This window comes from Trachemys scripta, chromosome 1 (genome assembly GCF_013100865.1).
Source record: "Trachemys scripta elegans isolate TJP31775 chromosome 1, CAS_Tse_1.0, whole genome shotgun sequence".
Taxonomy (NCBI): Eukaryota; Metazoa; Chordata; order Testudines; family Emydidae; genus Trachemys; species Trachemys scripta.
Window position 1 is genome coordinate 9180918 of NC_048298.1, and position 14273 is coordinate 9195190.

The 14273-nt window shown below is 39.7% G+C and overlaps 1 protein-coding gene across 3 annotated transcripts in view; it reads right to left on the reverse strand.

Moving 5' to 3' along the window:
* Positions 1-14273, reverse strand: part of MKLN1 (muskelin 1) — a 180155-nt gene that overhangs the window by 108874 nt on the left and 57008 nt on the right. For 2 of the 3 annotated variants that reach the window (XM_034764311.1, XM_034764320.1), the window contains 2 exons: positions 9794-9903; positions 2326-2518 (listed from right to left, as the gene is read on the reverse strand). In XM_034764311.1, the coding sequence (XP_034620202.1) occupies positions 2326-2518; positions 9794-9903 (303 nt within the window). Of the gene's footprint in view, positions 1-2325; positions 2522-9793; positions 9904-14273 lie in introns of all 3 variants that reach the window. The other variant, XM_034764329.1, reaches the window with a different exon arrangement.

The window sequence follows — 14273 nt, forward strand, 5'->3', positions numbered from 1 at the left end:
TCCTAGGCCACAGCCTGGGACTTTCCAGGCTGGAGCTCCCCAGCTCCTCAGCCTTTCCCCAGGCCTGCTCCACTCAGGTACCCTGTGTCTAGCTCGCTGCAGCCAGGCCCTTCTCTCTCTGAAGGCAGAGAGACTGCTTGGCCTCTGGCTCCCAGCCTTTTTATACAGGCCAGCTGTGGCCTGTTTGGGGCATGGCCCAGCTGTGGCTACTTCCCCAATCAGCCCAGCTTTTAGAGCTGCAGCCCTCTGCCAGGGCTGTTTTAAGCCCTTCCAGGCAGGAGCAGGGTAACCACCCTGCTACAGGCAGCAATTCGGCAGCAGGTCCTTCCCTCTGAGAGGGACCGAGGGACCCGCTGCCGAATTGCCACCGAAGAGCCCGACGTGCCGCCCCTTCCCCTTGGCCGCCCCAAGCACCTGCTTGCTGGGCTGGTGCCGACCCTGGCCATAGCCTAACGCCAGGTATACACCAGAAACTTTTGCTAACAGTGTCAGTTTACATGTCCTTTTTTATTTTAAGCAAATTTCTGTATTGGCACAAGCCCTAGTGTAGACGCAATTATACTAACATAAAAGTGCTTTTCTCAGATTAGTTTATTTCGCTCAAGGAACCAGCATCTAACACTGGGAGCATTTGCCAGTATTGCTGTAACAGCAAACCTCTTCTAGTGTAGACCTGGCCTAGAGCTAGAGCCAGAGTTTTTTGCACACTGCATAGGTGCAATTGAAGCAAGCAATCAATTGTTCAAGGCCATTGCTCTATGCCAAGAGATGTCAGCAGCCAATGCAAACCTGACATTTAAAACTGTGTCAGGAACTAGGCATGTTGACTGTTCACTACAAAAAAATTGATTAAGCTGGAAAGCAACGGTGATTTGTTAACCAGTGAAATACTGGATCTAGGAATCTGCCATACTTGTCCTTTGCCAATACTTCTATACCTGGATAAGCGGGAGAACACTGCAGCAGTTATGAATCATTTGTTCAAGTAAGAGAAAGTACTTCCTAGAAAAAGCACAATCTAGAAGACTGAAGAAAACAGAGCACTCCCAGAGGAGTGGAAAGTAGCACAGCAAAATCCCACACAGTAAACAGAACATGCTATTTGATATACTTGATTTATAAAGGAGATACAAACTATGAGGCTATCTTTAGTTACACTTCTTTTTACTCCCACTGTACCCCAGGAACCAATCACTGCTTTGATAAAAACTGCATTACTGATGTTGCCAGCAGGCACATACACACTTCTGGAAGTTGTGTTTATTAACAGTTATTACAAAGCAGGAGAGAGGCGGAAGCGAAGTTGACAGGGGAGCTGCGGCCGTCGATCCCGCACTGTGAGGACGGGAGGTAAGTCGATCTAAGATACGTTGCCTTCAGCTACGCTATTCTCGTAGCTGAAGTTACATATCTTAGATCGATCTCCCCCCGACCCAGTGTAGACCAGGCCTAAGTTTCACCTAGACAGAGCAAATGAACATAGAGCACAATACTGAGAGTCAGGAATTGCTGAATTCTAGCCATGGTTGTGCTCCAAACTTGCTGTGTAGGGCAAAGACACTTCAACTCTGCTACTCAAGCTCCCTCTGCACTCTAAATAATGCTCTAAATAAGGGTTAACCTTAATTTATTTATAACGAATCTAGCCACTGGGCCTAGGCTCTGACTTTTGGAGTAGTTCTCCCATTCCCACCTCAGGGTCTTCCTGTAAGCGGACTCCTATTACAAGGCATATTGTCCCTATACCCAGTCACAAAGCCACTGCCCTCATTCAAATCCCTCCCAAAATATTATTTCTGCTGTGTTGCCCAACTAGGTAGGTTTAAAAAGAACAATCCACTAAATTTAACAAAATCCATCATAATGAAGAGATGGCCTTGCTAATTGGTGAGTCTTACTGAAATCTTGTCATTTCCTTACACTCCTCCCAACTTCTTTTGTTTATTACCTTCTCTTGTAATGTTATGTCTGGCTTTAGATTGTCAGCTATTTGGGTCACAGACCTTGTCTTCACTTGTTCCTGGAAGCACCTTTTAAACTCTGCCGAGGGGGAGGAGGGGGGGCGGCGCTCCAAAGTAATAGTAATAACCAAGGGAAAACGTTAGTAAGTCTTGTAAACCTTTACTAACTCTTCTAGCGCAGAGAATGCTCATGTGTCCAGCAAGAGTTTACAAGGCATCATGCTTCAGATACTAAATAGCTCCCCTTACATAATGCAAAACAAAAGCTATCACAATACAGCTGTGTATATTTTAATGTACATTATGGAAAGAGTTTATACATCAATAGGCTTTCCAGACAAGATGCTGCTTTGGATTCACTTACCATTTACAGCTTTTTCTATCAATTCTTCACAAGCATCAAAGTCTCCTTTCAGCACTAGTTTGTCATGCAGATCTGTCAACATTGGGTGCTCTAGCGCAATCTTGGTTTTCTTCTGCAGTGATTCAAAAGCCTCAGTGTAGTTGTGCTGGCGAAAATGCTTTAGACATAGACGAATGGCTTCCTGTTCACGGTACTACTGGAACACAAGAAAACCTATGAGAAGGGTAGACTTCCCTGGCTGGTACTAACAGGAATTTCTTACAAATTTGTTGGGATGGCAGGGAAGTGTAAGCTCTCGTAAATATTGCATATGTTAACTGTTCATAGCCTACAAAGCTATACTAAATGTAATATACTTTCCACGGCATCTGCCTCTCAAGGAGATGAGACAAAACATTGTGCTATTTCTTTCTTTAAGATGATTTAATTTTTTGATACAGTTACAAGATGTGATCACCACAAGACCAAATCTTTAAAATCACTGCCATTCCTTTTTTAGCTCTTTGGTCTTGCTGCTGAATTCTACACGAAAATGGAAAAAAGTGGAAAAAACCCTTCACTCCCAAAATTATGTAAGCGTCATACAATCATAAATTATATAACAAAATACTTTAGAACAGTAAGTAGGTCACAGCTTCTCTAAGCAAAAGAGCATAAGGAAAGAGTATTAAACAGGAATATAGATAATGTTTTCACCCCTCAGCTGCCACACACACACACCATTAATTGCCATTACTTGAAATCAAAGACAGAAAGCATGAAAACCCATAACCTCAAAAGCTCAGCTGTCTTGCATAACTGTATTTGGAAAAAAATGGTGTACATGCCAAAACTAGCACTGCAGGCTATTCCCTCACACCAACTCTTGAACTCATGCCCCAGTATATCAATGCTGCCCACCTGCGATCCAACAGTGCAGGATTTTGACACTAGGGTCTGGAGGAGATCCAGTGAGTTACAGTACCCAAAACTCAAAAGACAGCATGCAGCGTCTGAAAAAGCTACCGTTTTAGTTGTCAGTCAGAGAGGGGGAAAGATATATAATCATTAGGGCTGTCAAGTGATTAAAAAAATGAATCACCATTAATCGCACTGTTAAACAGAACACTATATAAAAAAATTTGAATGTTTTCCACATTTTTAAGTATATTGATTACAATTATAACGGAATACAAAGTGTACATTACTCACTTTAGTTATTTTTATTATAAATATTTGCACTGTAAAAATAAAAATAGTATGTTTAGTTCACTTAAGTACTGTAGTGCAATCTCTTTATCATGAAAGTATCATGTGGGGAGGGATAGCTCAGTGGTTTGAGCACTGGCCTGCTAAACCCAGGGTTGAGAGTTCAATCCTTGAGGGGGCCACTTAAGGATCTGGGGCAAAATCAGTACTTGATCCTGCTAGTGAAGGCAGGGGGCTGGACTCAATGACCTTTCAAGGTGCCTTCCAGTTCTAGGAGATAAATAAATACATTAACGGAGATATCCTATTTATTTAAAGTTTAACTTACAAAAGTAGAATAATGTACAAAAAAATAACTGCACTCAAAAATAAACCAAATTTAAAACTTTAGAGCTTACAAATCCATTCAGTCCTACTTCTTGTTCAGCCAATCGCTCCAACAAGTTTGTTTACATTTGCAAAAGATAATGCTGCCTGCTTCTTGTTTACGTCACATGAATGTGAGAACAGGCGTTTACATGGCACTCTTGTAGCTGGCGTCACAAGATGCCAGATGTGCTAAAGATTCATATGTCCCTTGATTCTTCAACCACCATTCCACAGGACATGAATCCATGCTGATGATGGGTTCTGCTGAATAAGAATCCAAAGCAGTGCGGACGGACACATGTTCATTTTCATCATCTGAGTCAGATGCCACCACCAGAAGGTTGATTTTCATTTTTGATAGTTCGGGTTCTGTAGTTTCCACACAAGAGTGTTGCTCTTTTAAGACTCCTGAAAGCAGGCTCCACACTTTGTCCCTCTCAGGTTTTGGAGGGCACTTCAGATTCTTAAATCTTGGGTCCAGTGTTGTAGCTATCTTTAGAAATATCACATTGGTACCTTCTTTGCATTTTGTCAAATCTTCAGAGAAAAAGTGTTCTTAAAACAACATGCTGGGTCATCATCTGAGACTGCTATAACATGAAATGTATGGAAAAATGTGGGTAAAACAAAGCAGGAGACATACAATTCCCTCCCAAGGAGTTCAGTCACAAATTTAATTAATGCTTCATTTTTTTAACAAGCTTCATCAACATGGAACCATGTCTTCCGGAATGATGGCCAAAGCGTGAAGGGGCATCTGAAAGTTTAGTATATCTGGCACGTAAATACCTTGCAATGCCGGCTACAAAAGTGCCATGCGAATGTCTGCTCTCACTTTCAGGTGAGATTGTAAATAAGAAGCGGATAGCATTATCTCCCGTAAATGTGAACAAACTTGTTTCTCTTAGCGATTGGCTGAACAAGTAGTAGATTGAGTGGACCTATAGGCTCTGATGTTTTACATCAAAAAACCCCTACATCGCAATTGGCTATACAAGAAGTAGAACTGAGTGGACTTGTAGGCTGTAAAGTTTTACATTGTTTTGTTTTTGAATGCAGTTATGTAACAAAAAAATCTACATTTGTAAATTGTGCTTTCACGATAGAGAGATTGCGCTACAGTATTTGTATGAGGTGAACTGAAAAATACTATTTCTTTTATCATTTTTACAGTGCAAATATTTGTAATAAAAATGAATATAAAGCAAGCACTGAACCATTTGTATTCTGTGTTGTAATTGAAATCAATATATGTGAAAATGTAGAAAAGCATCCACAATATTTAATTAATTTCAATTGGCATTCTATTGTTTAACAGTGCAATTAAAACTGCAATTAATCACGATTAATTTTTTTTTTAGTTAATCGTGAGAGTGAACTGCAATTAACTGACAGCCCTAATTATCATTAGCTTTAAATATGCTAATAGCAATAATTAGATGGAAGGAATTTAGGGTGACATTTTCCAAAGTGTGTAAGCAACTTAGCACACCCACTTTCAATTGAACTTGTGCTCCCATATCTCTTTAACGAGATTACAAGTTTGGTTGTAAGGCATCTGACTAAAGTACCACATGACATTTTGATTAAAAAACTGGAATACAAAATTAACTTGGCACATATGAAGTGGATTAAAAGATGGCTAATTAATAGGTCTCAAAACGTAACTGTAAATGAGGAATGATCATAAAAAAACAGATGCATTTCTAGTGGGATCGTGTAGGGATCAGTTCTTGTCCCTACACTATTTAACACAACCTGGAAGAAAAGAAAATCAGAGATAAAGTTTGCAGATGACACAAAAATTGGGGGGAGTAGTAACTAGTGAAGAGAACAGATCTCTGATAAAGAGCAATATGGCTCACTTTGTTTGCTTGTGCACTGCTTACTATGCATGTTTTAATATGGCTAAATGTAAAAGTATACATCTAGGAACAAGAACGTACACCCATACTTACACGATGGAGGATTCTATCCTGGGAAGCAGTGACTCTTAAAAGATTTGAGAGTTGTGGTGGATAATCAACTGAACATGAGCTCCCAGTGTGATGCTGTGATTAAAGACCTAATAAAATCCTTGGATGCATAAACGGGGATATCACGTAGGAATAGAGAGGTTATTTTACCTCTGTATTTGGCAATGGTGCAACTGCTGCTGGAATAGTGTGTCCAGTTTTAGTGCCCCCATTTCAAGAAGGATGTTGATAAATCAGAGGGTTTAGAGAAGAGCCATGAAAACAATTAAGGGGCTGGAGAACATGCCTTACAGAGAGACTCAAGGGGAACAGTCTCTTTAGCTTAAAGAGAAGGGTAAGTAGTGATTTAATCACTATCTATGTGTGCCTTTATGGTGAACAAATATTTAATAATGGGCTCTTGAATCAAGCAGAGAAAAGTAAAACATGTTCCAATGGCTAAAGTTGAAATTAGACCAATTCAGATTATAAATAAGGTGCGATTTAAAAAAAAAAAACTGATTAACCATTGGAACAATTTACCAAGGGTCACAGTGGGCATTCCATCACTGGATTTTTTTTTTATTATTCCAATTTAAAATTGCAGGTATGCTTTTGTTCAAAAAGTAATTTTGGTCAAGTCCTATGGCCTGAGTTATACAGGTCAGACTAGAGATCACAATTGTTCCTTCTTACGTTGGAAGCTATGAATAAATCACAGGCACTTTTGAAAATCCCACCCTTAGCCTTTATTATTGAGAAATATGCCAGCTTTATTGAATTTGATTTGGGGGTTTTTCATTCACTATTAAAATTTCACCTCTTTTTTTTTTGCCTCTTAAAATGTAGGTATCGAATATTGATACATTTTATTTTAAACATATTTTTAGTAGGTGAGGTCAGTTTCTGTATTTTAGTATATATTCAAAATGCCTAGAGTTGGATGAATTTTGACAAATCTTTTGAAAACTAAAAAAAAAATTGGTCACTGTCCCTTCAATCTTCCATCAACATTAAATTTTGTGACAAAAGGTTTACAAGTGGAAAGAAAATATCTACAATAGTCATAAGTGCAGTGTTTATCATTCTTAATCCAAAATTATTTACAACAGTCATCTGTGAACTGGTAGTTACCTGAAAAGGTTGGGAGTGAACGTTATCTGTGACTTCAAAAATCAACTACCAGCACATATGTGGAAGAGATTAAGTTGTGTGCTAACAAAAAACTCAGAACACTTACTGGAATATGCAAATAAAGCAAGGAGATCAGCTTCACAATATAGTTGAATGTATGAAAAAAACATAGAATATCAGGGTTGGAATGGACCTCAGGAGGCCATCTAGTCCAAACCCCTGCTCAAAACAGGACCAACCCCAACTAAACCATCAACTTAAAAATTCTAAGGATGGAGATTCAACCACCTCCCTAGGTAACCCATTCCAGTGTTTCACCACCCTACTAGTGAAACAGTTTTGCCTAATATCCAACCTAGACCTCCCACACTGCAACTTGAGACCATTGTTCCTTGTTCTGTCATCTGCCACCACTGAGAACAGTCTAGCTCCATCCTCTTTGGAACCCCCCTTCAGGTAGTTGAAGTCTGCTATCAAATCCCCCCGACTCTTTTCTTCAAACTAAATAACCCCAGTTCCCTCAGCCTCTCTTCATAAGTCATGTGTCCCAGACTCCTAGTCATTCTTGTTGCCTTCCGCTGGACTCTCTCCAATTTGTCCACATCCTTTCTGTAGTGGGTCACCCTCTCTGGACGCAATACTCCAGATGTGGCTATATATACAAACCATAACATATACCAGCTTGGTTTCTAAGAGTTATGATATTGTTTAGAACTTTAAAAGTGTTCACTCGTACATCAGTAAAACTGTACCTAGTTTTAAGGTGAAACCTATATAGAAAATTTCCTAAATTACTCAAGTGATGGAAGGATTAAAAAAAAAGCAGACTGGAGCATATTCAACTCCCTAGTTTAGTCATAAGGCCAAATTCAACCCTGGTGTAACTCCACTGAGGGCATGAATACATTTGATGTATTTAGTCCATAAAGACTGAAATTAATGTTGGATGCTAATTTTGATGGTCAATATTTACAATGAAATGCCCCTATGAGCATAAATGGTTATTGTAAAACACAAGCAGAGGCCCAGCACAGCTTTTATTGGGAAAAGCTACGAGTACATTACACACTTTATATATTTCATTGTCTCCCACCCTTCATATAATGCTCATCATCTTAGACTGTAAGATCTTTTATACATGGACAGTGACCACATCTTCACTGGTACAGCATCTAGTACAACAGGGCCCCATTCCTGGTTGGGGCTTTTGGGTACTATTATTAAGACTTTACTTAACTTGCAATATTTGTGGAAATTGTGGATTCCGCAATATTAAGCTTCCATCACAATTTTGTCAGTGGGAGCCCTCACTCTCAGCCCTGGATGGTAGACAGCGGAAAATCGCAAAAAAGTAATAATGGACCTTATTATTTGTGGTAATGAAGTCCATTAACGTCCATTATTACTTTTCTGCAATTTTCCATGGCTTGTCTGCAACTCAGCTGCAATTTTTTTTTTTTTTTTTGACAATCATCCCACAATTCAAGTAGCGCCTTAATCATTAAAGACTATTTTTTACACAACTGTCAAGGTTCAAGTAGATGAGCCACACTATAGCTGTAGATTGGGTTTTAATAAACTTCTCATAATTAACAGAACAGGGAGACAAAAACAAAAAATCAATCATGTTAAACAGTCCACTGCAGCTAACTTTAAAGTTTAAGTAGTATCAAAAGTGTTCTACTATTCACTGGCAAATGCAGGAACGAGAACAGGAAGTATAGTCAAGCAAAAGCAATCTAGAAAAATGCTCTGATGTTGATGAGTGTGGTTAATTGAACCAGGAATTCTGGAGAGGAGTTTCATTTTTATTTTTTTTTTTCATAAAACTTCATTTAGAGTCCATAAAAGCAACAGGTTTTGAGGCTGACCTATCAAAGTAAAGTATTATAAAGATGTAATGGCAACATTGAAAATTCAAGGACCTAGTGACAGGAAGAAGGACAGATGAAAGGGGAGGTGAAAAGTTGCATGGATTACTATTTGGATTGACCTTTATCAACCATTCTTGTTTCGGAAAAGAGAGGAGGTCTGTGTGCACAAGTGCATGCACACACACATACTTTGTTGATGTTTTCTATATAAACTGCTCTCTTGTACACAAGACTTCAAACGACCAAATCTCACCATACTGACCAAAGACAAAAGTGCGTATGAAAACGTGTACATCTACATACACACATTTGTCTTGGTCAGTATGACGAGATTTGATATTACTCTATAAGAGAGCACTTTACATGGAAATGAACGTTGAAAATCACCACCAAGATCCTTATATGTTTAAGCTTGAGTATTTTGTCCTGGAACATGTTTGCATTATAGCAGTGTCCTAGAACAGCTCATGTCGTCCCTCTCCCACCATGCTAAAGCCTATGCCTACAACTGTCCTGTTATGTGTAAGCCATGCTTCACTAGTGAAAACCAAATACAAAATACAAGTCCACCTACTTCAAATAACCAAGTGTTCAAGTGTATACAAGACCCTTTAAAGAAAGGGTAATATAGGGGAAAAAAGTTACTGGAAGAGGGTGCAAGGCAAAAAAGAATCACAATTTAACAAATCTGCCTCAAATTCCATAGACTCACTGGTACACAATAAATCATACAAATTTAAAGCACAGGACAGTTTCAGAAAGTCTGAATTCAAGCTTCTGCACTTGCCTTTATATATATATATATATTTTTTTTTAAATGCTTGTTTAAACAGTTGATATCTGCAGAACAGAAGAGAAATAGTACAATTCCACAAGAGTAAGTTTTACAGTGTTTTGAGATTGTGTTTGCTTTGAGAGTGGTGCAGTCATTTTAAAATGCAGGCCTACCTTGCTGTACCAGTTGAGGCAGGGTTGGACCACATCTGGATCATCAATGCCATTAAGTTCAACATACCAGATACTAAAATTGAAGCTGGGCCCCCATGATAACAGTGGAACTGGAGGGGGAGAGGGTGGGGAAAAAAAAGAAAGGTACATAAATGTAAAATACTTGTTAGATTATTGATCAAACCTACAACACTATTTCAAAAGAATGCATTTTTAGCCCAAGGAGAATAACGATTTAACAAGAATAAAATTCTCTTCCTTTACACACAAATTTTTGGTTATTGATTTTCTGTAAGGTTAGAAAATCTACTAGCCATACATCATATTAAGCTGTGCCTCAAAACAGCTTGCAGTCGAAAGAAAAAAGATGACAGCAGATCTTTACAGTCTAGATGCTTGCACACAGGTGGAGAAAAGGAGGGTCAGAATGCTGGAATCTGAATACAATAGCTCAAATGGCAAATTAAGGGCAGTACGTGATATTTTAAAAGTGTGTGGTTTATTTCATTTTTGACAACAGTAGAAATACCATCCCTGGTTAAGGAAGAGGATATCAAGTTTGATTATTTTTTACTTTACATGATTTGCAACATAGTCTTGGAAGCTTGGGAGGAAAAAGTGTTGTGCTTTTTCCAGGTTCACAACTTTCATCCATACATTATTTCTATCTAATTGCATATGAAACCAATTTGGCTTCCTGGTAGTTGACTTCCACAATTGCATACATCTCTCCCTAAAACTCCCCCCATCAAATATTATTACTTTCCCACCCCATTTCTAACATCAGGGATGTCAGGTTAGCTGGCAGCCTGCTCAGGGCTCCTCTTGTGCCCTCACCTCAAGTTTGGGCAAACACACTGGAGTGACATAACTTCACTGGATGTGGCTTTTCCCTCAACAGCAGGCAGTACTAGTAAGAACTACCACCACAGCAAGTCTATACCATGACATACTCCTGGGGGAATTCTGTGCCACTGCGCAATGCAGAATTTGTGCAGAGTTCCAGGTTTCCCCCGCAGAATTGGGGCTGCAGACCGCCACTAAGGGCTGCTGGACTCTGCAGAGCCCAGCTAGCAGTGAGCAGAGTGCCCAGGACGGCAGGGATGGAGGCTCTGCATGCTCTGGCTACCCGGCTTGATCCTCTTCCTCCCAGGGACAGGAGAGGGTCTGGCAAAGGGTGAGGAAGGGCAGGGTCACCTCACACCACATACCCCAGCAGGACAATAAAGAAGGTGGGGGGAGTAAAGGCTCTGGGGGTGGAGGTGTCTGGGTCAAAGAGTGCCCCATGACTGGGCTCTGGGGAGATGGAGGGGTGTGGGTTTCTGGGCTGGGGCGTGCCATGTGGCTGGGCTCTGGGGGGAAGGGGAATGCAGATGTCTGGGCTCTGGAGTTGCCATACAACCCCCTCCAAAAACCCCTAACTGGAACTGGGTAGTTGTAGGGGTTTCTTTAACTCTCTACTTGCTGGGGGGATCTTTTTTTGTTATAGTGTTTCTGTTGACATATTTGTTGACAAGTATTTTGAAATAAATTACCAAAATAATTGAATGGAGTGATTATATTGTGTTATTTTGACATATAGAATATGAAGAATTTTAAAATATTGTGTGCAGAACTTCAAATTTTTTGGTGCAGAATTCCCCCAGGAGTACACTATGCTCAAGCCCACAGCAGTAGAGACCTGCTAATGAAGGTTAAGGAATAAATAGTACATGCATTTAGAAAATGTGAAGAACAACACAGACAGTTATGGAACATGGAGAAAGTCCTCTTTAATTTTAGAGGTAAAAGAAGATAGCTTTGGGGCTTAAACTATTTGACAATACCCCTTTAAAAGGGAAAACAGATATTAAAATGTTACTTTAAGGAAAAATGACATGCTCTCAGGAATAGCGAAGGATGCCAAAATCCAGTGCAAAATTTTAACAGCCGGTCTGTAGGCAGATCTAATACGAATAAAGTGTAATGCTGTAGATCTATAGCATTTAGCTGTGTTAACTATACAACACAAGCCAAGACAGAGGACTCTACACTGAAGTTGCAGCATAGATCTGAAACTATGGAGAGATACAGGAGGTACAGAAACTCCATCCCAACCAATCATACTAGTGAGTAACGGTATCATTTTATTTTTTCAGTTACAACCCTAATATCCTCGGACCACTGGTGGTAATTAAAAAAGTGTCCGTTATTGCATTCTTAAGAACAGGAATATTGACACTGGTGTCCTAGCCAAATTCCCATTGATATTTAGTTGTGCAATTGTAACTATCTATCTGTAGCTTAAACTGAGACTTCACTTCCTCTCCTAAATAGCTTAGTTTTAAAAAGTGCTTATTGGTAGATACACAAGCTCCATACAGGAAGCCAAATATACCAAGTCAACATAATATACCAGGTTTAGAGTTTGCTAGGAATTTTCTGTCCAAAAGTCATTGACTGAGAATGTATTTTCTGACGGATTTTTTTTTCCTTCAGTTTTCCTCTGGGAAAAACTGAAACAAGATGTTTAATTCTGGCTGTTCGACACAAGTAAAAATATTTTGGTTTGCTGAACTGCATCTCCCTATACTGCCACTTTGCATCATGGAAGTTGTACTTCAGATGCCCGGTGCCCCCATTCTCCCCATGAAGCAGACTCCCTGGCCAGACTACATTTCATGATGCAACATGATCTCCCCTGACCACACTGTGTGGTGCATCAGGGAAGTCACACATGGAAGCATCACAGAAGCTGTAGTCTGGGCAAGGAGTCCAGTCCATAGGGGAAAGAGGGCATCAGTTACCTGCTCTACAGCTCTTATGAGGCAATGCAAAACTATAGGGAAATGATTTTTAATGTTGAATTGACTCAAAGTGTTGAATTTTGGGTCAGTTAAATAAATGGACATTAAACATTCCAATTCAAGAATATCAAAATGTTTTGTTTCAATTTAAAACAGATGCACGTAGTGGAAATTTCCAGAGGCAGGTATAAATATGCAAGCAAGAATCAGTCTAGAGATAACGAGGTTAGTTCAATCAGGGAGGATGAGTCCCTCTTTTAGCAGTGGAGATGTGAACACCAAGGGAGGAGAAACTGCTTTTGTAATTGGCTAGCCGTTCGCAGTCTTTGTTTAATCCTGAGCTGATGGTGTCAAATTTCCTGCCTCTGAAAATTTCCACTACATGAATCTGACAAAGTGAGTATTCACCCACGAAAGCTTATGCTCCAATACATCTGTTAATCTATAAAGGTGCCACAGGACTCTGTCGCTTTTCACAGATCCAGACTAACACGGTTACCCCTCTGATACTAGACTAAATTAGGACATTTTCTGAAACATAATAAAAAAGGATACCTCCAGAGTCCTGGATACCTTTATGTCCCCCAGTTGAACATGTCTTAGTGTGCAAGAGCTTTTCCTAGCTATTGCAAAGGAAAAAAAATTTGCTGCAACATTTGCATATGATCTTCAAATGCTAACCTGTGACACCACTAGTATGGAAAAAAGTGTTACAGAAAACCAAATTCTACAACACAAAATGGAAGATTTCCAGTCCATTGTTTTTGACTACTTTCATTACCAAAGATGCCCTATTAAAAACTACGAGGAGTCCTTGTGGCACCTTAGAGACTAACTGGGATACAAGGACTCCTCGTCGTTTTTGCTGATACAGACTAACACGGCTACCACTCTGAAACCTATTAAAAACGGTTCTCCTCACTACACTGCCTGGCTCTTAATCTTTGATTTGCCAAATGCTGTGCCTGAAGGATATGTATTATGCCTATTTTATTTTGAAAAATAAACATTCCCATAAAGAACAATTTGTTTTTCATGTCTTCCAAGCTTTTACAATCTAGACTGTTGGGATGGCTTCCTCCATTCTTTGCTAAACTTGCAAATAAAACCCTAAATCACTTCATCGAGTACAGTCCTCCCCACCACAATGCTCGGATACTTTGAAAGTTAAAAACCTGTAACAAGTATCAGGGGGTAGCCGTGTTAGTCTGTATCTACAAAAACAACAAGGAGTCTGGTGGCACCTTAAAGACTAACCGATTTATTTGGGCATAAGCTTTCGTGAGTAAAAACCTCACTTCTTCGGATGCATCCAAACTGAGAAGATATTACACAGTAGTTGCTCCCTAATGCAGCACTAAAACCTGCCCGCTACTCCGTCTCCTACTCTGGGTGGGGCATACCACAGCATTATCAAAACTATACTTGCAACCCGATAATTTATGGAATTTCTAACATGTCTGACGTAAGCCTTCAGGTCATCTGTTCAAATTCATCAGTTTGGAAAGTGACCCACCATCTGATGGCTTTCAGAGTTCCAAGAGAGTTACTCTCAATTCAATTCCTAGTGGATAGGTGTCACATCACAGAAACCCAACAAAGATACTGCTTGGTGATGGTTATCACATACGAGGCAAAAAGGATTGAACAGGCCCTGGAGAGCAGAAGCCCCCTTTAGATATGAGGCGATCTTT